Below are 26,063 nucleotides of genomic sequence, written 5' to 3' on the forward strand. Positions count from 1 at the left end.
TGTACTTACAGACAATTTCATTATTCCAGGACCAAATTGAATGTGTATAAGAACAAGCTATTACCCAGGTTTCCTATAGTGTTTCCAGAATGGTTTTTGAAGACTTTCCCAGACCCAACATCCTGGTACTTGGCTCGTCTTTCCTATGCCAGGACATTGGCTGTCATGTGTATTGTTGGCTATATTCTCGGTCTAGGGGATAGACATGGTGAAAATATTCTTTTTGACTCTACCAATGGTGATACAGTACATGTGGATTTCAATTGCCTCTTTAACAAGGTAAATTATATGTTGAACATTAATAATCTGATTAAAATCTAATAGAGTAGTGCAATGTATGTTGTGTATCATCATATATTTAATACCTGACAGCATATCTCAAAAGTATATTGTCAATGCAAGTGACATAAATTAGTACCTTGATATGAAGTAGAAAATAATAATCGACTTCATTGTACCAGCTTATTGGCTGTATACATTGATTGACTTCCTTGTACCAGCTTTTTGGCTGCGTACATTGATTATCAACAATACCATAATTCAGCTTTATCAAAAAAGACACAAGTCATCTTACAAAATAATGATAACAAACTGTTACAGTAACTATTAATGCTCCTATAAGATTATTATACTACCTGACCTTTGTCATGTCTGACAGGGTGAGACTTTTGAGTGCCCTGAGAGAGTTCCATTTAGACTGACTCGTAATATGGTGGCTGCATTGGGTCCAATGGGTATTGAAGGGATATTCCGTAGAGCATGTGAAGTTACTATGAAAGTTATGAGAGACCAGACTGACCCTCTCATGAGGTAAGTAATACTACTTGATTTCAATGAGGTATAGTTTTGAAATCAAATGTTGTTAAAATACCTTCAATTAGGATAGATACAAATTTGTGCCATGATCATCACTTTTCAGAGCATGATGACATACGACAACATCTTATATTAAAATAATATTACAGAATGATTAAGAAGGTTTGCTGAATATATATATATATATATATATAATCCTGGAATTGAAATTGTAAAATGGATCATGATCTTTGCTATATTTACCGACAGGTGTGTGGGAAAGGGCTACTGATAATGATGTCAGATTGATAAAAGGTAACAGAGCATGGGGCTGTGACATGGTTGAGTACAGTAGTTATTTGTTACACAGTACTGTGGCTATAAACATGTTTTCCTAAAAGACAGTGAAAGAATGAACTGAGAAGGTTGCCAATTGTCATCTTTGGATCATCATTTTTAGGGTGCTAGGGTGAATAAACTTTTTGCTACATCTGTCTTAAAATGTGAATTTCTTTGCAGTGTGTTGAAGACTTTGATTTATGATCCGTTGGTGGAGTGGAGCAAACCTACAAAAAGCAGGGCATCTGCACTGGCTGAATCAGGGGAAATTAACAATGAGAAGGTAACAATAGTATGTGATGGAAACTTTGGTGTTAGAAGGCAAAACATATCCCCTGATAAACTTCTGAAATGAACCTTTCCATAAAATGAAAAAAATTGCCATTCCAGTCACTCTCCTTACTCAAGACTGAGAAACTTGTCATTGTGTACACTGATTCACTAAATACCAGGGACACCAACACAACAGAACTTTTAGCCTAACCTTACTCATTATATAGTGATTTTGGAATAAATTGGTTAAGATTTAGCAAGGGGAATGTCAAATAAGCTAACATCTGTGGACTAACAATGCCAGTAGACATGCTGACATGATGAGGAAGTCTAACATGGCTATCTTGTAAATCTAGGTTATGAGGGTAAACATTCCATTACCTCCACCAATTGCATAATTAGCATTTGTGTGAAATATTTGCTCTGTTACTAATTAGCATTTGTGTGAAATATTTGCTGTTGCTATGACATTAGCACTTTAACTTGAATGCTTTCCTTTTTTTCATTTCATGTAGGCAATGACACATGTGAAAGACATTGAGCATAGACTACAAGGCAAACTGAAAAACAAAAATAAAACCCGAGGACTTCCACTCTCTGTAGAGGGTCATGTCCATTACTTGATACAGGAAGCCACTGATGACAGGAATCTCTGTCAAATGTACATTGGATGGGCTGCTTATCTCTAGCTAGAAGCAGTTTGCCAATAGACATTGCACATCTAATGTACTAGGCTGGGCTGCTTATTTCTAGAAGCAGTTTTAGTGATTAGTTTCTTTATGTATTATTGCTTCATTGTCTTGGTTATTCTCCTGTATTGGACAATTAGGGTAAATTGTGTCATAAACCCCACTACAGACGTCCCATAACAGCTGACATAAGACACTATTTGAAATGTGATATATGGACATGTGCAGCCCCATAAAGAAGAACATTTTATCAGTAGTCACTGGGGTCCTTGTCTGTAGACATTCAAGTTACCAAGATTGAATCAAATATGCAACTCAATTTTCTGAGTCAGTGGAAGTGATTCAGTTATAATTTAAGCCATGGATGATAGAGGAACCACTACTGCCTATGTTTGAAGTTCAAGTACATTGAGTATACTGTCATCTTTCGATCACATGGTGACAGGCTTTGATGTACATCTCTCTCCCACTGGGTAGGAGTGGAAATAGATGGACCATATCTTGATATATCTAGCAAACAAGTCAATGCAGGTTTGCAGTTGGCATCAAAAGAGGACAGTATCATGAATTTGCATGAACTCGGGAGGATGATATATTAGTGCTTACAACACTGTCATTATTATGCAAAGTATTCATATTTACGTACTTTTTGAACATAAACTGCCTTTCTTTGTTAAATAAAACAAACAGAAACTCAACTTTTCTTTTTTGTGTGTTTTATTTTGTACCGGGCTGCATAATGAAGCTATGGAAGGACTTGGCTTACACATGCAGAATAACTACACATGTACTTTTCATAACAATAAATCAAAAAATTAATTGAAAAGTTGGAGTCTTGTTTTAAAGACTACATAGATATGTGTGTTTAACTGAAATAGAACAACATGCAGTTGGCCATGGTTCTTACAAGAACACAATGCGGTATTCAAGTGTCATCTATTGCAATAGAACAACATGCAGTTGGCCATGGTTTTTACTAGAACACAATGTGGTCATCTATTGCAATAGAACAATGTGCAGTTGGCCATGGTTCTTACAAGAACACAATGCGGTATTCAAGTGTCATCTATTGCAATCATTTTGGTACTGTAACTTACAGGTAAATATTTGAAACAGTCCATATCATAAAGAATCACAAAATTAAATAAATTGAACTCTTCAATTCCTCTTATTGTAAATAAAAACTGCGTGCTAACAACACCGTAAATGTAAGAATAAGATCTATTAGTATGAACTCGTTACTATGGTAATTTGTAAAAATGAATTCATAGTAATGAGGGATACCTACATATGGGAAAGATATGTCTGACTAGCCCAAGTCATAAGGGTTGATTGCAGAGTTGAACCAACTGATAAATGTTCAGTGAACATTTTTGTCAGGTTTGACCTATCATTTGCAACCAGGTTCAGACCAACTCAGAAAAGTTGCTGGTAGAGTTGGCCAAGCGGAAAAAAAAATTGCCCTGGGTCAATTTCTCTGTTTGGAAACTGCGGATAAATCAAGAATGTCATCTTAATGCTAATGTCAATCATGGCAAGTAAGGTTTATCATTAAATAAGTTCTCACACAAGACATTGACTTGTCTAAATATTACTAAAAACACTGTCTTAATAAAGTCAAGTCTGATTATGTATGTTAAAATTTCTTATCTACGAAGTTGGGCTGCATATTAAAATGTAAAGTTCTAGTCCTAAAATTTACATATTAAAATGAGACTCTTACCTTGAAATGTACAAGTGATTATGAAATGACTTGCTATAATACAGTATATGTTAAGAATTTTAAAAAACCACTTCACCATTGGTAACAATGATATATTATTGAGAAATGTCAACTGTCAGATTTATCAACAAAATGACAGTCTAGATGACTCAAGAAACAATGGTGAGCAGTATATAAACATTCCCTTTGAAAATCTTACATGTACAGTATATACAAATTTGTTATGAAATGTACATGTTATTTTGTACATTTCAACAAACCTAAAAATGCATAATTTTAGACAAATTGGCTAGATATGATGATCCTAAAAAATTGTCCTGTGTTTGAATGTAATGCTACTGCATGTCATGTGTTTGAATGTTCTACTGCTGCCTGTCAATGTGTTTGAATGTTCTACTGCAATACATATTTACATTACACATCAATGATGAAAAATAACACAACCTAACATATCAATTCACAACTACTAAACAGGTATATCATAAACCCAACACAGCAACAATACACATCATAATGTACTACAAAAATACCACTGACAAACTGAAAACAACACAAATACACCTAACAATAACTATTACATGTAGTAAAGAAATACATGTATGACACTGCTGACAAACCTAACCTAACACAAACACATTTCACAATCTATCAATTTTAAAAGAAATCTAACATTGACAAACCAAACCTAACACAAAACACATTGTAAGGTTAATATTATAAAATAAATAATAACATTGACACATCTAACACGACCAACACATCTCTTTATCTATAATAACCTAAACACAAATATATTTCATAATCTATGATTATAAAAGAGAAATTCCAAACAAACATCAACAAATCTAACACCAATACATTTCATCATAAAATAAAATATCACCGATAAATAAAAAGTTAATACATCTATTCACAAAAATTATTTTTCATTTAATTATATTAATAATGACATGTCTCTCTACTACTATAAAAAATACATAGAAAGTACTAAACATGACTAATATTAATAAAAAATCTAAAATATAAACATTAAAGTAGTTCATCTACAAATTTAATATACAATGATATTAAAAGTACACCACATGTACGTAATAAAACAAATGAAGATTTCTAGGACATATTCCTTATCCTGGACTAAATTGGATTTATGGCAAGTCTATCAAATAGTTACTTATTAGTGAAAATAAATAATTTATGAGGTTATTAAAATCATAAATGCCCAATGACCTATAAAATGATCACATATATTCTAAGTTATGGTAAAATCTGAGTATTAATATCCTAAGTTAATATGAACTCTTGAGGGAAAATACATCTCTTTCCATTAATTCAACATTAGATAATGTAGAAAGTGGGTGATGGTTTATATCGCAATGATTATAACATTGCATATTTCATAAACTCTTCTGTTTGAAGAAAATAGTTGTTATACCTACATTCATTTCCCCGTCTATACACGCATGAAATGCAACTAATTTGAATTGTCTCCTACAGTACAGAGACTCTATCATCTTAAAACGTTCCATTTGATATAACACCCGAGTAAAGTGATTCCACTGCATCCCACACTCACATTTACATGTACATCAAACGTACCATAACACAATAAGATATGGTAATACCTCAGCTTCTTTCATCACAAAATGGGACAATGTATACTGCAAACTATAACCCACTTGAAATACTCAGTAAATTGTGTTGCCTTGAATAAAAAGACAAATGTTACCTAACTCTTAAAGTCATTGTTAGATAGTCTTGCAGCATATGCCTTGAATGAATGATTGACTGATGTGCTACAGCTTAAAACACTGATGATAAAGTTCTCTTTATCTTCTCTCTTTTCCCATAACACTGTGCAATGCCATGGGGTACATGAGCTGATGGCGTTCCTGTCTCTGATGCAGCTTGTATATGTTTCATTTGATCATCAAAGAACAAATGAGGCTTGATTGTTTCTAGAAATGGGGCCTTAGTTGCACCACTCAGAAAGAATGTTTCATCCATTTCCAAACCCCATGATCTGAGTGTCACTAGGGCTCTTTTACCAGCACTGGCCATACTACGGGCAGTCACTAAGTAGGTACGGATTGGATTATCAGTGTAAGAGGCTACATCTCTTGGAAACTTCTTCTGAACTCGACCAAGTCTTTCAGCAAATTTCTTCAGAGGCCCCTAAATAGTAAAGTAGTAAGTGGTACATAAATTAACATTAGTTAAGTTATCGAGTTGTTCAAGATAATATTCACAATATCATGACTGTACATGATCAGAACCTACTTTACAAATTGAAAAGCCAATTTCTTTAATAATATAACAAAAAAACAAAATTTCTTTGACGAATATTCATAGGTTTTTTCAGAGAAAGATTCTCCAACACATGGTTTTCCAAATGGTATCTGTGTTGTGTATTTCTTCTTATCAGATGTACAGCCATTACAGATTGGAAGAACAGTCTTATATTGTCTTTTTAAGTTGATGTCAGTTTCTGCATCCACTATTTCTCATAAGACTTAACAATTTTGATTTTACTATTTTGTTTCTCGAATATGTCAAAATAAGTTAAAGATCAGCAGTGAAAAACTAGGTGGGGAACTAGGTGGGGTCGAGTAACCAAAGAGTTACTTTTTTTAGGCCTAATTACTGTGATTTTATAAAATTATGTGTCCCTCAAGTTGTATCACAGGCACAACATAAAACTCCTTTTCTTAAACTATCATCATCAGCGACAGATTCATTCCAAGTTCTTTGTCTTTTTTTAAGTCAATACTTCCTAGTTTGAGTTTCAGAGCTGGTTTCACAAGATACATGCACTATCCATTATATCAACCTATAAAGTCACTTTATAATTAAGTAGTATGTGGACATGTCTTGACAAGTATGTTTGCAGTGTACTATTACAACCAAAATTTACATGAACCACTGGTAAACACTGGCGTAATTAACATACATGTAATTAAAGACCCATTGTTTCATTTAATCAGCTGAGAATGTTTTAATAGTTAGCCGAGTATTTCTAATGCTATATGTTCCCAAGATCAGTGTGTGTGTGTTTATGTATGTATGTATGTATGTATGTATGTATGTATGTATGTATGTATGTATGTATGTATGTATGTATGTGTGTGTGTGTCTGTCTGTCTGTCTGTCTGTCTGTCTGTATGCATGTATGTATGTATGTATGTATGTATGTATGTATGTATGTATGTATGTATGCATGTATGCATGTACACATGTATGTATGCATTTTACCACTGTGGATTTAAATTCTAACGTATGGTTTGAGTCTGACAACATTCATCTCTCTCAATTGAGATATTGTGTGGATACTGGGGTACTAAATTAAATCCAGAGTAGCTGTTACTTATTTATCTCTCCTACATGTGTGTCCATATATTTGATTTACTTGTCTCATAATATGGTGCTTGCTGAAGCAGGTGATCAAACCCTAACACAACATCTCAAAAAAATACAATTTGCTGACAAACTATAAAAAGACATGATTTCAGTTCCACATACCTCTCCTATAGGGTCATTAGCTTTGGCAGTTTCATGAGTAAAGAAGGATTCAAGTCCACTTTCTTTGACAATTCTTTCTGATTCGTCAGAAAATAGTACTGAATCACCATCAAATGCCACTCTCAGTTGTTTAGTTGGGTGATTTACAGACTGTTGCTGTACTACTGCTGCTGCAATACCTAGAATAAGACATATATACAAACTGGTGAGTTGTTGGAGTTGGGTGATTTACAGTCTGTTGCTGTAACAGTGCTGTTGCTATACCTACAATAAGATATATAAATATTACACAAACTAAGCAATTGACTCGTGCAATGATCAATTTTATACAATAAAGTTCATTGAGTACTAGTATATATAGTATTGCATTATTTCACTTAGTTCAACATGAGACATCGCTACATGAATGGTAGTTAATTGATAAGTACAGCAGATTTCTGTGTACTTACCATTTTCCAAGGCTTGCTTCACTTGGTCTTCATCACAGCTGAGAAATAAGCCAGTATTCCAAGCCTTTAAATATTCAATAGGGTTGGACCCCCCTGTCATAGATGCACGTTCAATCTTCAATCCTGTATAACAAAACTCTCTTGCATTACACAATCACACAAAACTTGATGCATTAACTCATACTGCAATATCAATTACCTAAGTACTTGGTAGGTGGTATAAAGTAATACAGATGCGAAACTCGATCTCAGTCCATTCCCCAGTATTTGATCGTGTTTACTTGTCAAGGGATGCAATTTTGGATAGTATAGTTAACTTTTGTCAAATACTGCATGACATATTGCAAACTTGGTAATGAAACAATATTTGGTATAAGTTCATGAATTTAACTTCGTACTGAATGCACCAAAATTTTCAAATAGCTCACCAAATATGAAGTTAATTCATGAACTAATAGACAATGTTTGTGCAGATGAGTTTTCATCATAACATTTGGTATATCCTATACAGATATATATTGTGTCAGTCAGCATACATGATCATTTTATTACATTGTACATATGTATGCAGTTTTATATAAAATATATGATGTACATCTAGAATGTTTTCCTTTGCATAGAATTGTCTGCAAAGTGACATATTTTGAACCATACATGATGTATTATACTTTACCATAATGATTGATAGAATTTATAAGTCTGATGGAGGTGTCACCATGGTTTTGTGTAACCAAGACAACATCGAAGACATCTTCTTCTTCTGGATTGCGTTCCAATAACCTTTCATTCACATACTGGAGAGCCTAAAAGAACCAAATTCAATATATTTCTGCAAATTATCTTCGCATACAGTTTCCAATGAATAATGCCTTAGACTTATAATAATGTGCAGAATTACAAAGGAAGTGAAATTAAGAGTTTTTTGAGGATTGGGAAATATGTAAAGGACTTACTTTAATGAAGGAGAAAGCTGTGCCACGCTTACATGGATCATTTTCATGTTTCTTCTGGTAGCTAATATATTCCTCTAAACCACACCTCTCATAGAGTTCATGCTCTTCATCCAAATCAAACAAGGCTCTTGATGAAACAGCAACAACCAATGCTTTCTTGATATCAGCCTGCAAGAAGAAGAAAAAAAAAGTTTTAAAAACATACCAATATTAAAAATTACAAACTCATACAAAAGTCAAAATGATGAGATACAACCAGTTACACTGATGTGTAATATTTATAATTTGAAATTCGAAAAAAAACCCGGAGACGACAACAAATGGATTTAAAGCGCCAGATGACCCCGTGACCTTTGACTCTACAGTTTATAAACAAATACACAAAATGGAACGGCTTATGGAGCAATCTCTAGAAAATTTAGGCCAAATATTTACAGATTTACGACCGAAAGGAGTAGATTTATGATATTTTTAGTCTGAAAACTGAATTGATTATGAATATTCAGGTAACTGCGTCGTTGCCACAAATTTGCACAAACAACTTTGGGTTGGGCGAATTGGGATTCTATTTTTCTTTGCAATTTGAGGCGAGAGTGTTGTAAAACGCACTTCTTTGAATTTCCTTTTCTTTGGAGTATTGAACGCTATGCCTGATTCTTCTACGGGCCTTTTCGTGCCGTTGCATTCTTCGATATTTATCGCAGGAATTTGTAAACCGTTTTGAGTAGCCATTTTCCTGGGGTAGGTGTTTAAAGTTTGTTGACTCTCTGCTCCAATACCAAGATTTGTCTTTTTAGTTATTTGGCACAGGTATTTTATGAAAACACTCTCATTTTTTAAACTATTTTAATTTTTGTCATGGAACAATGTTAAAATGGTTTAAAGGAACCTGCACTAGATTTAACGCATCGCTTCTCTACATTAATCTTCGTTAGTTTTCGGAAAGGCCTGAATATTTTTCCGATTATATCCGATTAGCCGAGTGGGCATTGGAGGAAATATACAACAACAGGGCGCTAAACTTGTATGCTAATGTGCTGCCATCTTTGTTGTTAGAAGTCGCGAAAGAAGCATGTCTCGCCGAAGAGCCTACAGTGATGACGAAGAAGATGGTAAGAAAGGTTTCCGTTTACCTAACAGAATTGTAACCTAAACTTTGCCAATTCATACAGATTACCTCCTGAATATATTATTGCAACAGCTTCGTATTTCCGAACGATGTGTGAGGGCGGCATGACAGTGACAATAATACAGCTGGGCCACATGTCTTTTCTACAATTTAGACACAGAGCATCTCATGACTGCAACATGTTTATAATATATTTAATATATTCTTATTATTCGTTATAAAATGTTTAAGAATTTCCAAATGAAAGTATTACATCAAAATAAAGATTTTTTTCATAATTGATTCATTTAATAATTGATATTGACAAGAACATAATTTAAAATTATAACATGTAGGATTTGTAGGTGAAGTTTAACTGAATTTCAATACCGTCTTCTGGTAACTTTGATCTGCATGTATATTTCATCTTTTAAACTATGAGAAACGTTCACATATATTCTTGAAATTTTGTTCTTTTTTGATATTACTTAATTAATTAAAGTAGAAAATGAATGGACAAAATATGATTTTTGCACTTCAAAATGATAGGTGAGCCAACCAAACGGTTGAGCAAGAATTATTAATTTCAGTTATTTTATCAGTTCTTGTAAAGAAAAGAAAGATAACATTAATGACTTTTTTCATTATTCTTACCCTGACCCAATATATCATTATTTCAAAACACTAAGGCCTAATGAAACAAATTGTGTGGTTCCATTTACTCTCAATTTTAGAATAGGTGGGGTAGGTTACGGGTAGATTTTTTATTTTATTTTGTTATACATTTTTTTTTCTGTGTGGGTGTCTACAAAAAAAAGTAGTTCAAGTTTTCCATTGTTTTCCAAGTGGTTTCTGTGTTGTTTATTTCTTCCTATGAGATGTACAGCCATTACAAATTGGAAGATCAGTTTTAGTTTGTCTTTTTAAGTTAATGTCAGTTTCCGCACCCACTATTTCTCGTGAGACTTCACAATTTTTTTGCGATTTTATTATTTATTTCTTGAATAGCTGGGTGGGGTCAGGTAACCGGAAACAAACAATTATTTTTTTAAGGCCTAAGGGTCAACATGTATGTAAATTGTATTTTTTGTTTCCGAAGTATATTTGCAATAACAAATTGATAACAATTATGTACGTGAACATAACTTGATTTTATGAAATGTGACATAAAGTATGATTACATGTATACCAGATTTGCATTGCAAACACCCACGGCTTTGATTTTATTTAGACTTCTATTTTGTCATGGTGTGAAGAAAAAAGTGGTGAATTTTTATGAATTTTAGATTTTTTCTCTACTCTTCATTAAGAAGGACATTCTAGAAAGAGACGGCGCACAACCTCTGACCATAATGAAATTGAAGATCGTTTGGAATCTCTCATTACACGAGTTGGAGAGAAGGTGAGGTTTCAAAGATAACCTGTTTACATCATAATCTGCCATTTTGCTTTGTTGTTTCACTAATCACTTGTAGTGCTACAGCCAGCTACAGGCAAGCATTTACAGGCAGAATTTGTCACAAACAGGGAAGGTAAATAATTGAATTGGATTAATAACACTTGGCACAACATGTTGGAAGTACAGAGACTTGTATAACATTCAATCATTTGATATTAAAGAACAATTTTATGACCTCTTTACACAAAAGCTCACATTGACAGACAAATTTCAAGTTTCCCTGGCATTTCATGCACATGCAAAAGAAAGAAGCCATAAAACTGTTCTTATCAGACCGTTATATGTCTCTGTCCCACATGCTCTTCCAAGTGTTATTACTGTAAGCCAAATCAGTTGTTTGACACTTTCCCTGTCCGTAACGTGTTCCACTTGTAAATGCTTGCCAGTTGCTGGTTGTACCAACATCAACCGATTAATATGTGTTTCATGCTCAAACTGATTGATTCAAACCGACTTGTAGCGATGGAAAGGAATAATGTATGTCAGTCTAATTGACCATACATGCCCTGATACGCAAATAAAGTAAATATGTAAATGTGACCTCATTTAAATGAGCACAAGAGCAACATAATTTACACATAATTAATATAATATATTTATGAAAAGACATGCTGATAACTGCAATTGGAAGCGTGGTTAAATTAATCATATCATATGCTGTTGCTAGCATTACTAGCAGTTAGACACCAAAGCAGAATCATCACAATGTATCAGCAAAGCAAAATCACAGATAGCAAAGATGGAACTATAAACAAAATTTATGTTCTTCATAGTGTGGCTCCTTGTCAGATTGTTTGATATTGCAACTTATGCAAAATATATATATACATGACTGAAGTATGAAACAGAAAAACAAAACAAATTTATTTGTTATGTCAATTGTCACATCTGTTGAGAATGTCAGACATCTCCCAATACATATGAATTGTACAGTATTCATGTATGATGATCAAGAGATTTGAAGTACTGTCTATGAACATTATTAAACTTGTACCCAAGTAACAACACTTGGAAATTAATTATGATTTCGTAGGAAAATTACTAAGATGTGTTTGATTCACACAGAGTACGTCTTCATTAGAGAGCAATCTAGAAGGACTAGCTAGTGTACTGGAAGCTGATTTGCCATCTTACAAACCCAAAATAAACAAGATCTTAGTTTCTTGGTGAGTATACTAGTACATGATGTACAAATGTACCACAATTTTATGCATAGTTAGAAAACAGCCTCATATATTGCTGTTCCCTAGCTCTTGATTTGAGATTCAGTATACAGATTCAGAGCCACCTACAATCTGATTAAAGTCCCATGTATTGTACACTTTGCGATTTCTTTTTGGCTGTTACGTTTACTGTCATGTCTTTTGTGAGCGCTCATTACATATATCTGACACAACACCATAGGTAATCAGAATCCGTCATACAATATATACACTCAATGTTCGAAACATGACATGACAGTAAATGTAACAGCCAAAAAGAAATCGCAAAGTGTACAATACATTGGTTTTCATCAGATTGAGCCACCTACTTCTTTGTTCTAATATTTTGACCAAGATTATGCCAGCACACCATCAATGGCCGGTGGCAGTTAATAATGAAGGCTACTTGATTTGGTTGATTATTTGACAAATATGTTAGAAATTTTATTCTGCTCTCTACGTGCTGATCCAATTTGACATATCAATGATGCACAACAACTCCTTATTTTTATAACGCAACAAAATTTGATGTTTCGTATATACTACGTTGTGACTAGTGTGCCTTCTAAGCCAATTGACACAACACAGATACAGAACAACTTGTGCCAAAATTTAGTTTAGTGGTGTCCCCCAGTTCTTACTATCATGAGTATGCAGTAACTCACAATTATCATTTTGACCAACAACAAAATATTTTGTCTTTTGTTAGAGTTGTTAAAAATGTAGAAATATGTATTGAAACGTCCCTGTTACATGTATGTTAGAAACAACTGTGATTGATAAGGGTCATAGGTGGCGCTGTTTAGAATGAGCATATGACCAAACCACCTCAAAATAAGTTATTACCATGTTACCTAGTCTGTAAATGGTATTCAGTGATGTGTGAAGTGATAAGTAAGTTGGCCATCTAACTTGTCATAATTTTGAAGGAGTGAGTTATTTCCAGCCCATTAGGTTTACCTGCCAGCCCATCAGGTTTATATGGCACCTTCAACAACAAAATTTAAACATTGGCAGTACTGAGAGATTAGAATGAAATGGTATGTTATGTGTATTTTACAATCAGATTACATGTAGTTGAGTCAATGATTTAGTAATGTAGTCTTATTTGGGCAGAGTTGCATGTAAGTATAACATCTTGTTCTGAATGGACTCTTTAGTGCCTGTTGCCTTCCTGAGAAGATCTCAGTATATAGTACACTGGTTGGCCTTCTAAATGCAAGAAACTATAACTTTGGTGGAGAGGTAAGCTTCTAGTACATGTACTATACATGAAATATGTTTCACGGCCTAGAATATGAAAATTTCTACACCTTGAACCAATGACAACAATTACTTTTGTGATGTGAATATATATGAATTGAAATTGTTATATTCTACTAGTCAAATAGTCAAATACAGTTATTAATGGCTCTCATACAGTAGAAATTGTGAGAGCACCATCAACAGTCTACATGTCAAAGGTCATGGCCAGAACCAGCCCTCAATCTTGATATGGTGTGAAACAAATGACTGAGGTATTCATATTCCCAGATGTAGCAATTTTAAATTTACCGCCAAGATGACAAGAACTTTGACTGATAGTGATATACTTGATACATAAAAGTTATTATTTCTTGTTACCTACTGTGATAAGATTAGCATAGGACAATAGCCATAAAACAAAAATTTCATATTCTACTTTTACTCAATCAGACCAATTTTAATTTGCTAACTTAGAGACATGTTTCTTTCATGTGTTCTATTATATTTTTGTTTTACAAACAGAATTGATAAATTAGAATTGATTTTGCATTGGCCAGGGTAAACACCCAATTCATCTCAAATCACATTCAAATAAACATGACACAGTATATGTTTGAATAATATGTACTATTCTAGCAGCAATATCATTCAATATTACAAATACATTGGTCTAGCTTTTCTAGACAATTGTAGCTACTAACTTAAGTGTGCACCCTAAGTTTATAGCTGATATTGAAAGCGTTCGTGTATCTTCAACAGTGTCGGTCAGTGTTGTAAATGTGGAGACAAACTTGGAAACTGATTGTAGTAATCTATCAACATTGATATAAAACATTTTCTTTTGTTCTCCTCTTGAAAATAATAATAATTTCTTGACAAAATATAAACTTATATGTTCACCTAAAATTATTTCATTTTACTTACCATTGAACTTCTGTTTCTTCTTTCAGTTTGTTGAGAATGTCTTCAGAAATCTGAGGGACTATCTCAAAATCAGTAACTTTGAAAGTGCTCGAATTCTGGTGAGATTTTTGACAGATTTGGTCAACTGTCATGTTATTGACCTGTCTTCTATACTGGCCTTGTATGAATCATTTGTTGCTGTGACATTGGAAGATGACATCCCACAAGTACGAAGTGACTGGTATCTGTATGCTGTTTTGTCGGCAATACCATGGGTAAGGTCTACAATGAAATTCAGTTAACTGTCGGGTATGTGTATGCTGTCTTGTCGGCAATACCATGGGTAAGGTCTACAATGAAATTCAGTTAACTGTATGGTATGTGTATGCTGTCTTGTCGGCATTACCATGGGTAAGGTCTACAATTTGATGCTTGTACCAAAGGTTGTATATTACAGACCCTTCTACCTTGTATCTTGGAGGCTTCACTTCCAAAATCGGTCCACCAGGGACTATAGCAAGAAAATTCTGACAAGGGTAGGAATGAGCATGTAGGCAGACTTCATGTAGTTCTGGTCTCTGCTGGAACTTTGCAAGTTGTAAAAAGATGATATGTTAACCTTTAATCATATAATATTGGATTTCTGCAGAGTAGTAATGTATAAGAAATGTAGTTTACCATTTCCAAAATATGTGTATTCTAAAATGGCATCTGCATATCAGTTCTATTGATTATTTTGCTAATACTCAAAGTAACAAAAGATTGTATAGTTGGCTACTTGGTACATGGTGCCATTCACAAACAGCCTTTGGAATCAAAATAAATGCCATGTGTATGACAGATAAATTTTCTAACCTCCTTTGAAATATTGTATAGTTGGCTACTTGGTACATGGTGCCATTCACAAACAGGATTTGGTATCAAAATGAATGCCATTTGTACGACAGATAAGTTCTCTAACCTCCTTTGAAATATTGTATAGTTGGCTACTTGGTACATGGTGCCATTCACAAACAGGATTTGGTATCAAAATGAATGCCATTTGTATGACAGATAAGTTTGCTAACCTCCTTTGAAATATTGTAAAGTTGGTGACATTCTCAACCAATCCAAAATAGTTCTGCTTCTTTCGTTCATATCAAGGTTGGTTCTAGGAAGTAACAAAATTGTTTTAGAATGCATTTTGTTTGTTACTTTGTAAACTACCATGTGATTGGCATCCATGAGTAAAGTTTTTGTACTTTTCTCTAATCTAACGGACAATAGCACAATGTCACACAACTTCACAAGCTCAATAAGCGAACTTCGTTCGATTGGTGGTGGTGGTGGTGGTGGTGGTGGTGGTGGGGGGGGGGGGTCTGGCATCAATGTGATTACTGAACTTCATTTTCGTACTTCTAACCAAATTTTGATGGAAATAACTTTCACTCCTTCAATGATAACAGCTTTTGTATTTACTACTGAGATGTTGATAAGTTGATAAAAATTCACTTCTATGTGAGACATGGTGCTGGGTTTCTGGTAGTATTTTAGTGATCTTTAATGTGTTTACAATCAAGTTTTTTATACTACATGGATCATAGTGGTGTGACTGTTACAGTTCTCATCATAGTTTTCATCATATATAAATGTCTGATGTTACATTTGTGAGCTTTTGTTTACGGGAGGGGGGTGACCTAACCAAACAATGTTTGTTTGTTTTTAGCTTGTGCAACATTGTGCGCTCGTCCCTAAGGTACCTTTATGTGAAGACAGTTAAAGTTTGAAATAATGTGAATACTGAGATTTGACATTTTCTTTCATGTTGATGTAGATTGGCAAAGAGCTTCAAGACAAAAAAGAAATGGAGTTAGAAAAGCTGCTTTCAAACATTGAAAAGTACATCGGGTAAGAAAACTATGAAGTAATAGTTTACTTGTAAAATGACCAAAACAGAAGTTAAGTACCACCTAGATTCATTTTATTTATTTACCTCTCACGACACTAGTATGTAGGGTATGCTGTGACATGGCGCCCTCACACATCACATTGGTCAACCCAAGCAGGCCAATGAAGGTGGAGTGATATGCTGTATCATACAGTCTATCAAGACACCATGTTCTTTAAAGTCAGCTACCATGGTCCGCCACCGTATTTGGTGCACTCAGTATTTAGACGTGAAATTTATAGGATTTTGAATGTATTGAAGATCATTGCTAAGTTTAAGTTCAGTGGCATTCATGGCTAAAACATGGTATATAAAGAATAGAGAACATAGCAAGGAACCACTCATACATGTACCACCTTTAATTGTGTTGTGTTTTGTGATTGTGTTTATAGGAAACGTAAAAAGGAGTATATGCCATTCTTAAAGGTGTGGATTTCAGATGTTCCACATGCACAAGAAGAGGTAAGAACATACAGATTTTGTCATGTCTGTTTTATGAACAAGTAAAAGGTAAGAATGTATCAAAACAATTTTGTTATGTTTTGTATGTTTTAAAGAAAACATCCCTCACATAACTTCTGTCACTTACAAAGTATGTACAAATTTCAGTGTTTTGTGGGGGGAAAACATCCCTCACCCACAAAGTATGTACAGATTTCATTGTTTGTGTGTTTTGTGAAAAAAAGAAAACATTTCTCATCCACATGAAGACGCAGGAATGTTCAAATTTTGTTGTTAATGTTTCTGGAAAAATAACAAGCAGTGATTTGATATCGAGAGATTGACAATAAAAAGCTAAGCAAGTAGTCCACCTTATTCTTGATTACCAGGCTGTGATAGGCTGAATTTTGTGAGTTTGTTTGTGTGTGTGTGTGTGTGTGTGTGTGTGTGTGTGTGTGTGTGTGTGTGTGTGTGTGTGTTTGCTTGTTCATTTAGCATTATGAGATTGAGTGTTTGCATTTGTACTTATATCAGGTTATGATATACTGTGAGATTGAGCGTCTGTGTTTGCGTTTGTACATATATCAGGTTATGATATACTGTGAGATTGAGTATGTTTGTATTTACATATATCAGGCTATGATACGCTATGAGATTGAATGTCTGTGTTTGTGTTTGTACATATATCAGGCTATGATCTGTTTTTGTGAGCATGAATGTTTGTGTGATTCTGTATGCATGTGTACATATGTATTGGGTACAATTTGACCATTTGTCATGAAATATAAAGGAAGATATTCTAAATTTTAGATATGATAAACAAAATCTTTTGTGACAGTCACCCTTTCTAGAATATGAACACTCTCTGAATATTTATTGGACTTGAATAGCACCTCTATCAAGTTGTAACTTTTGCACATTGTGAACAGCGCCCTCACAGCTTGAAAGTATTTCTTCCCACCTGTACCTGTCAAACTTCAAAGTATTAAAAATCTTCAGAGCATCGTCAAGAATATATTAACCCTGGCAATGTAAAATTTGAAATGTTTAGAATTACTCTGAAGTGGGCAGTCTTGATTTTTGATAGAAAAACTGTCTTGTGTAATCACATTGTGATACATAAAGAAATTCTCAACTTCTACAAATTTGTTCATATTTTCAGAGATTTGGATGACCAGAGTTTACTTCTTTATTTTTTTGTAGTACCTGGACTCAATATGGCACCAAGTAGAGAAACTTCACAAAGATAAGTGGGTTGAAAGGTCAATTTTACGACCATATTTGGCATTTGACAACACACTGTGTGAAGCCCTGCAGCACACACTGCCTCCTGTCAACCCACCAGCTCATACAGAGGAAACCAACTACCCATTACCAAGTGTAGCATTCAGGCTATTTGATCAAAGTGATGTACCTGAGGTAAGAGACATGGCTGCACCAACACACACACATACACACACTCTGTAGGGATGCTTCATCTTTTATCTTTTGAAACCGTCAGGCTCTAAGAAAACTGACATGAAGTAAATTAATTGAACTGACCATCATGTCAACTGTATGGATTAAAAAATGCGGATGATGAATGTTACATTTTAAAATGAAGGTATTTTATGAAACGTTTGGTCAAGAGTCAACAGTACCTTCATACTTAGTCTCCAATGGGTGAAGCTCAGAGGAGGGACTACTACATTGGGTCCTGTCCACTGAAGCTCAGAGGAGGGACTACTACATTGGGTCCTGTCCGCTGAAGCTCAGAGGAGGGACTACTACATTGGGTCCTGTCCGCTGTCCGTCATTACCTGTATCTCAGATATGCATGGGCTAATTTCAAGCAAACCTAGCACAAATGTCAGATGCCATAGTCGGTATATGCACGTCACTTCGTTTTGCAGCCTTCACAATAATTGTTGAATGGCAGTCATGTTTTTTTGAAAAATTCATGTGTTTGCCCACTAACTGTGAAAGCTTTATATAGCTAGCAACCTCATTTAAGTGTCTACACCCACCCATATTATCTATAATGAGCTTTGTAATGAGACCTGTCACCATGATCAACAGGGCTGAATAGGCAACTGGATAAACATTCAGCAAATGAACACATATCTAGCTAGCATTGATTAACATGTGGATATTAAACATTTTAAAAAAACTATACAATTGTGCTACAACACCATTGATGCTAATTTCATTATCTTTTCTTTGTTCACTGAAAAATGTGATCAAAAATATACACTCAAGTATATCAATACAAGTGTTGTAAGTTTCACTGTTCATCATAGTTATGTGCTAAATAAAATTAACATTGAAATGCCCATAGACAACTCCAGATTTAAATCAGTAATTATATATTTATCACAAAATTAAGACAATCCACATATTTTTTCTGCAATTTTGAATCAAATTTTATGAATACTGCATTGTTTCATCATACTTTATTCATCATCGCGTATCAAAAAATGGTATCTGACGGCTATGCAAATTATGTAATCACATGACCTATTGCGAGGTCAAGCTTATGTACAGGTCATACTGTGCTGTGGTTTCTCAACCAAAATTATTGGTTGTAAACTTGCGATGTACATGTAATGTCAAATTTAGTTTTAAAACACAAGTAAACTTTGTCTGAATGCGACGTTTGTTCCATCATTATGATTATATTCGTTTTATTCGTTCAGGATTGTGTAAGTTCGGAGCGCTATGGAAAGTCGGAAGTACAGTTTTAAGCTTACTGGCTGCTACATACATGTACATACAAATTGTCATCGATAATCTACATGATTTTTAAATAGAATAAGGTTTATTAAAATAAAAAAATAAAAATACCTCTATGTATCAGACTCATGCCACCCAAGGATTTATGTAAAGTATCGGTAATATGTGCATTTACCAGTTTTGAAAGAACATAATTATTATGATAACTTGATTGTAGTGTAGAATGGCAGGAACAGTTAAGAGATCTGAAATTTGGTTTGGAATGTTCTTAGAGGTGTTTAGATTAAGAATTTGTTCATGACATGATGATCCCATCAGTGATGTGTAAATTAGGGTTATAAATGTGTCTTTTTGGTCAAAAGTCTATAATTCCACAATTACTGAGCAAATGGGGCTGAGATCTGGTGGGAACATTCTAAGGGGTGTTTAGATTAAGATGTATTCTTGATATGATGATCTCATCAGTGAGATGCATATTAGAGCTTAAAGTGTGTCTTTTTGGTCAAAAATCTAATTCCAAAACTACTGAGTAGATTTGACTTAAATTTGGTGGGAGCGTTCTTAAGGGTGTTTAGCTTAAGAAATGTTCACAACCTGATGTTCCCATCAGTGATGTGCAAATTAGGCTAAAATGTGTCTTTTTGGTAAAAAATCTGTAATTCAAAACTACTCAGCAGATTGGGATGAAATTTAATGGAGATGCCTGTGAGGATATGTACATGAAGATGTAGTCACAATATGATCATCCCATCAGCAATATGCAAATTAGGTCTAAAAATCTCAATCTTGGTCAAAAACTTATATCTTGAAAACTACATGGTGAATGGGGCTGAAGCTTGGTAGGGATGTTTCTGGAGGTGTTATCTACAGTTTTTGTTCAAAACATTTTGGCACAACTGGCCCTGGCAACCATGGCTATGCCCTTAGCAACAGTGAAGTGATAATGCATATTACAAGGATAAAAACAGAGACAGGTAGGTAAGTGAATAAAGAATAAAAAAAATGTATGTTAATATGCCTAGCAACAAGACCATGCCCATAGCAACATCCAAATGATGGTTTATATTGCAAAGATGAAAACTGGGAAGGGTAGGCAAGTGACTAAAAATTCTGAAAATGTGTGCAAATATGCCTAGCAACAAGACCACGCCAACTGCCAAATACAGTTGTGCTACAATGCTATTGGCATTATTTTTGTATGACACATTTTAGTACTTTATTGTATGACAGTTTATATAGATCATTTGAAGATAGTGGTTCAACTAACTGAATGGCTGTTTTCCTAGAAACAATTTACACTTGCCTTGAAGAAAATGTACAACAAAGACGCAGTCATTCGTGCCTCTGTGTTAAGTCTTTTTCTAAAAGAGGTAGCTTTACAGTGTTGGTAACATACAAAACATAAATACTAAAGATACACACATTGTCCTTCCACCTACAGTATGTCAGTTATTATTTTCTGTATAAAATGTCATTAGTAACAAGAGATGAGTTATATTTCAATGATTTTTACATTGCAAATTGTTTTGTTAACCTTGGAGCAAAAGTATATTAAAACTCAATCAATACATCACTTTGAAGTAGAGGTATTGTTGATATTGATGACTAGGGCCAGAAAAAATAAAAAAGCTGTTCAACGGGCCCGACCTACCCATATTTTTGGCATTTCATTTTTTTGGTGATGGGCAATATATCCTCATGTGGGCTTTGCATGTCAGTAAAATGCACACTTTGTTTCAAAATTAAGGGAATTTCTTTATATTTTCTGCATAATACATGTAACAATATACATTTGAGTCAATTCCAAATTATATAATATCTTATACAGTGGTTTACTTGGCTCTGATGATGCATACAAAAATGAATTGAGATTAAACTAACCTGTTGCATATCCAATGTGCACTAAATGAAATGAGCAAAACTTTACGACCATGGGAAGGGCAGTCATTGGGCCATCAAAAGTCTGATAGTCTGAAAGTCTTCAAATGTTTTACTCTTTCTTTATTCATGATTTTTTGGAACCAAATTAAAGTTCAGAAGTCATTTACCACATCTGCAAAATATGTTTCAGCTTTGCCACAACAAAATACACTTTATAGCCAGATAAAATGTACTGCATGTCATAATTGTCTCTCAATTCTGGTATTTTAAAACCATATTCAAGCTTTGTAAGACTTTAAATTATGTTTTTGGTTTGATATTTTATGCCTCTAAATGGCCTCCTATATTGTCTTATTTTCAAAAAAGTTTGCATTTTTGTGGATGTATCCTTCCAATCAGTAGCAATCACGGTAATAATTGTCTTTCTCCCAAAACAAGATGGAAGATGGCTGACTAACTACCTCCCTGTATAGGTCAGAGCTAATTATGAGACATCTCCTTACAAGTATCCATGTGAAATCCACATCCTTTGTAAAGTACCGGTAATATCATTTGGACTGTTATTGAGTTGATTATCACTTATTTTTAATGCATCATTGTACCAGTGCTACCATATATAATTTTATATCTCCTCTATAGTGTAGGTGACAGAAGGAGTGGCTAAAATAATTCTTGAGTTTCATTTAGCAGGTCTTAACATTTTTTTAGAGGAACTACAAAATTTGTTTAACCGTAAATTGTGCACATTTCCTAACCAGAGCTGATGGAAATTGATTGCCATCCAGACAAATTGCAAGAGATAAAATCAAAATGAATGAATAAGTACAATGTAAACTCAACTTCAAATGTTTTGCCATCAGTACATGTGGTTTGTTTTTACATTTTTTGTAAAAAAATCAACCTACCTACCCAATGACAATGTGATGGGTTATGTTGCCCGTTGAACAGCTTTTTTATTTTTTCTGGCCTAGAAAAAAATGATTAGTCTCAGCATAGCTAAGTTTTCCTTTCATTTCACATGTCATAGATCATATCCTGCTTTGAAATGATTAGTTCCAGCATAGCTAAGATTTCCTTTCATATTACATTGTACATTTTGCTTTGAAATGACAACATGACATTTCACAAAAAGAAATGCAACCTTGTAAGATCTCATCGTTTTTAAAATCAAGAGGATGAACTTAAAGCAAAAAAAAATCAACCAGATAGTGTACACAGCTGGAGTTTGTTTTTAGCCACAAACTGTTCTTCTCAACTATACTGAGCTGCTGGCCTTTTCGGCTCAAGTCAAACAACAACTTTATGCTAGGGAGTCTAATCCTAACCAAACCCTAACTGTAACTCCCTAGTTTGAATACAAATGTAAAAGTGTCTCTTGTACAGTCTGTCCACTATCCTATACTCTTGCCATGGTATACACCACTAGGGTTAAAAATTCTTGTCAATATCGACTAGACATGGACAAGTGAAAATGAAATTCACTGTAAATTCTCCACTAGTCCTGATTGAGACAATGCAGGTGTTTGATCTTGTATTAATGTAGCTTGGTTTTTATACTGTGTCTATAACAAAATCATATATCAAAATAATAATGTTTGCTATTTTTTGCACCTTATAACCACACCCATACAAGGTTATATGTTACCAAACCTGTCTACTATTGTACAATAATGAGTGCAAGTATTTCAAGTCATGAACAAAGAACCATAGCACCTATAACCACACCCATAGCAAGGTTATATTTTCCCACAGGTGTCTACAGATGTATAATAAGAAACGCAAGTAAAAAACCATAGCAACCACAACTACATGTATAGCAACAGCTCAACTAGTGTATCTCAGATAATAACAAGTGTGATCCGAAGCTGCCATGACAGGCCATTGCAACACTGAAATGTCATTGTAACTACATAGATTTGATGAGTGCAGTTGAATTGCAACATCATTGATACTGGTTCTTTTTTTTTAACTGTACAGGGCCCAACTTTGCCAGGAACTCATAGCATTGATAGGTTTCTGATTGAAGAGACATTGTCTCAAATTATACATTCCCACCACAGAGAGAGAAAGGAGTGGTAAGTTCATACTTTCAAATTATAATAAATGATATGAATGTTGATGTATGCCTTCAATGGTTCTAAAATTGTATACTTACGTTCAGTCGAGGAAGTTTACTTTTTGAGTGAGATTTTTTTATGATCAATGTGCACTTGAATTTTAAATTTTGGGAGCAAAATGCTCCTAACATATAAAAACTTAGGAGTGAAGTAAAATAACATATATGGAACTTTAATTCTTATCAACATAAAAATTCATTGTCACAAATGCCATGTTTATCTGTTGAATAAAAATAATCATCAATGGTGTTCAATGACAATGTTCATATTTAATGCAAATAAAAAGATTCCCCATTACATGTATCATGAAAATAGACAATATGTCAGCGGGCTTCAAAATTTGTCCGTCAAATGCATAGAAAATTGAAATTTCACCTTTTAAATGCCATTAAATTTAAAATGTTACTTGGTTAATGTAGGTATTTATGAAAAAATCACCTGCATTGGATCATTTATCACCTGTAAATGTTAGTAATTACTGGCAACTTCCTAGGTTGACTTTGTTAGTACACTTGAAAGTGTAATAGACTTTAGTTAACTAGTAAGCTTCACAACAGCCCATATAGCTTTTGAATTAGTTATTATGGTCACCACTATCAAATGTTATACTTATAGGAAAGTAGTCAACTTATTTCACTCTAGAGTACCCAGAGAATACATGTGTTGTTTGGTTGGGTCAAACTGAACAACTAACTTCTAAGGTATGGAAATGACTGCTAGTATTCCCATCCTGCCATTGTTGGGCAGGGTAAAATAATGACTACAGTCATGGATCTTCCCACTGTAACCATCCAGTGACATCCACCATCAGGAGTTGTTCCCTGATTGAAAGCTTTCTTGCAAGTCTACCTTGACCTTCATGATAGACCGTCAAAATTTTGAAATACCGACAGTAGAGGGGGTAGGGGTAAACTATCTTCTTCTGTACTTTTTATTCAGCATCTTAGGAGCATGCTGATACATTTTTCAGAAATCAAAACTTTACTATTTGAGACAAAGTATAATTTAATTACTTTTACTCTTTTTTGTATTTTTCTTTTCCTCGTAATCTTAACATGCTTTTCATATTTCCTTGTAGCGCTGCACAGTTAGTAAGTTATCATGGCAAAAACAAGGTTCCTCTGAATTATTTGATCATTGAAGTTGTATTTGGCCAGATGTTTAACCTACCTCAGCCACCCTACTTAGAGATACTGTACGCCTCCCTCTTGATTGAGTTGTGTAAACTCCAGCCATCATCACTACCACAAGTTGTATCCTCTAATGTCAATGAAATACTTTGTGCAATTTAAGTTCATCATTATGTTAGTGTCTGCCAGTCTGTCTGTGTTTTGTGTGATGTGATGTGTGTGTGTTTTTGTGTGTGATGTGATGTCATTGTGTGTGTGTGTTTTGTATGATGTGATGTGATGTGTGTGTGTGTGTGTGTGTGTGTGTGTGTGTGTGTGTGTGTGTGTGTGTGTGTTTGATGATAAAGAAATGTTTAAAATAGTTTATTTCATCTTAGATTTATAGTTATGCTAAAAGTGACTGTCAGGCTGTGAAAGATCATGAAAGATCGTTGACTACCTGATAAGTTTATATCCTTGACTCAACCTTTCACAGCTTGCACAAGCCACAGAAATGATATATGATCGACTTGATACCATGAATGTGGCCTGCATAGATAGATTTGTCAACTGGTTCTCCCACCATTTGAGTAATTTCCAATTTAGGTGGAGCTGGGAAGATTGGTAAGATACACCCAAAGTGGTTTTTTATCTGAAAAGTTTGAATTTTGAAACAATGAAGTCAAACAAATGACATTAATAAAAAAAATTTGGTAGTATTTTAATTTGTCTAGACCTTTTCACATCATGTTTGTTATAACATCCTTATTCTGGAAATTTCAGAGTATCAGTCCAACTATAATATTGAGCTGGTCCCAGGTGTTATATTCGGAAACAGTTCTTGAAGATGCTTGATGATTTAGGAATAAAACCAAGAGACCAGTTTCCAAAGTTAAAATTCTTTATTTTTCCGACGTTTCGGTCTTTCACAGAAGACCTTCCTCAGGGTAAAAGTGGTTCAAACGGCACACAGGTAAACTACGTGTCACTCGAGCGGATCATGGATGTTACATCCATGTAACATCCATGATCCGCTCGAGTGACACGTAGTTTACCTGTGTGCCGTTTGAACCACTTTTACCCTGAGGAAGGTCTTCTGTGAAAGACCGAAACGTCGGAAAAATAAAGAATTTTAACTTTGGAAACTGGTCTCTTGGTTTTATTCCTAAATCATCCTTATTCCTTGGATGTTTGTTATATGTTTACAGCAAGCTTTATTGTA

The 26,063-nt window shown here is 34.2% G+C and overlaps 3 protein-coding genes across 4 annotated transcripts in view; 2 read left to right on the top strand and 1 right to left on the bottom strand.

The window, feature by feature from the left end:
• LOC144443166 (serine/threonine-protein kinase ATR-like) overlaps positions 1–2,752 on the top strand; it is a 41,867-nt gene extending 39,115 nt beyond the window's left edge. The window contains exons 57-60 of the mRNA XM_078132538.1: positions 30–279; positions 659–810; positions 1,315–1,417; positions 1,923–2,752. Of these exons, the coding sequence (XP_077988664.1) occupies positions 30–279; positions 659–810; positions 1,315–1,417; positions 1,923–2,096 (679 nt within the window). The 3' untranslated portion in view covers positions 2,097–2,752. The remainder of the gene's footprint in view (positions 1–29; positions 280–658; positions 811–1,314; positions 1,418–1,922) is intronic.
• A 1,924-nt stretch (positions 2,753–4,676) lies between these two features.
• On the bottom strand, positions 4,677–9,469 carry LOC144443156 (cytosolic 5'-nucleotidase 1A-like). Its single transcript, XM_078132523.1, has 6 exons — positions 9,347–9,469; positions 8,738–8,905; positions 8,458–8,587; positions 7,785–7,907; positions 7,336–7,514; positions 4,677–5,991 (listed from the first exon to the last, which is right to left on the bottom strand). The coding sequence occupies exons 1-6, from the start codon at positions 9,467–9,469 to the stop codon at positions 5,620–5,622; spliced, it is 1,095 nt and encodes a 364-aa protein (XP_077988649.1). The 3' UTR covers positions 4,677–5,619.
• A 285-nt stretch (positions 9,470–9,754) lies between these two features.
• LOC144443205 (nuclear cap-binding protein subunit 1-like) overlaps positions 9,755–26,063 on the top strand; it is a 60,651-nt gene continuing 44,342 nt past the window's right edge. Inside the window, exons 1-11 of one of the 2 annotated variants that reach the window (XM_078132600.1) lie at positions 9,755–9,849; positions 11,156–11,247; positions 12,370–12,470; positions 13,667–13,751; positions 14,702–14,929; positions 16,468–16,541; positions 16,974–17,043; positions 18,226–18,441; positions 23,593–23,690; positions 24,811–24,985; positions 25,338–25,465. In XM_078132600.1, coding sequence (XP_077988726.1) covers positions 9,810–9,849; positions 11,156–11,247; positions 12,370–12,470; positions 13,667–13,751; positions 14,702–14,929; positions 16,468–16,541; positions 16,974–17,043; positions 18,226–18,441; positions 23,593–23,690; positions 24,811–24,985; positions 25,338–25,465 — 1,307 coding nt within the window. In that variant the 5' untranslated portion in view covers positions 9,755–9,809. The remainder of the gene's footprint in view (positions 9,850–11,155; positions 11,248–12,369; positions 12,471–13,666; positions 13,752–14,701; positions 14,930–16,467; positions 16,542–16,973; positions 17,044–18,225; positions 18,442–23,592; positions 23,691–24,810; positions 24,986–25,337; positions 25,466–26,063) is intronic. The other variant, XM_078132601.1, reaches the window with a different exon arrangement.

Source organism: Glandiceps talaboti, chromosome 12 (genome assembly GCF_964340395.1).
Source record: "Glandiceps talaboti chromosome 12, keGlaTala1.1, whole genome shotgun sequence".
Classification (NCBI taxonomy): Eukaryota; Metazoa; Hemichordata; class Enteropneusta; family Spengelidae; genus Glandiceps; species Glandiceps talaboti.

Excerpts from the sequence above, each read along its gene's own strand:
- LOC144443156 (XM_078132523.1), bottom strand. The coding sequence starts at position 9,469 with ATGGCTACTCAAAACGGTTTACAAATTCCTGCGATAAATATCGAAGAA. Across the intron at positions 7,908-8,457 it reads AAATTCTATCAATCATTATG|GATTGAAGATTGAACGTGCA; the intron begins GTAAAGTATAAT and ends TTTGTTATACAG. Across the intron at positions 5,992-7,335 it reads CTAATGACCCTATAGGAGAG|GGGCCTCTGAAGAAATTTGC; the intron begins GTATGTGGAACT and ends TTTACTATTTAG.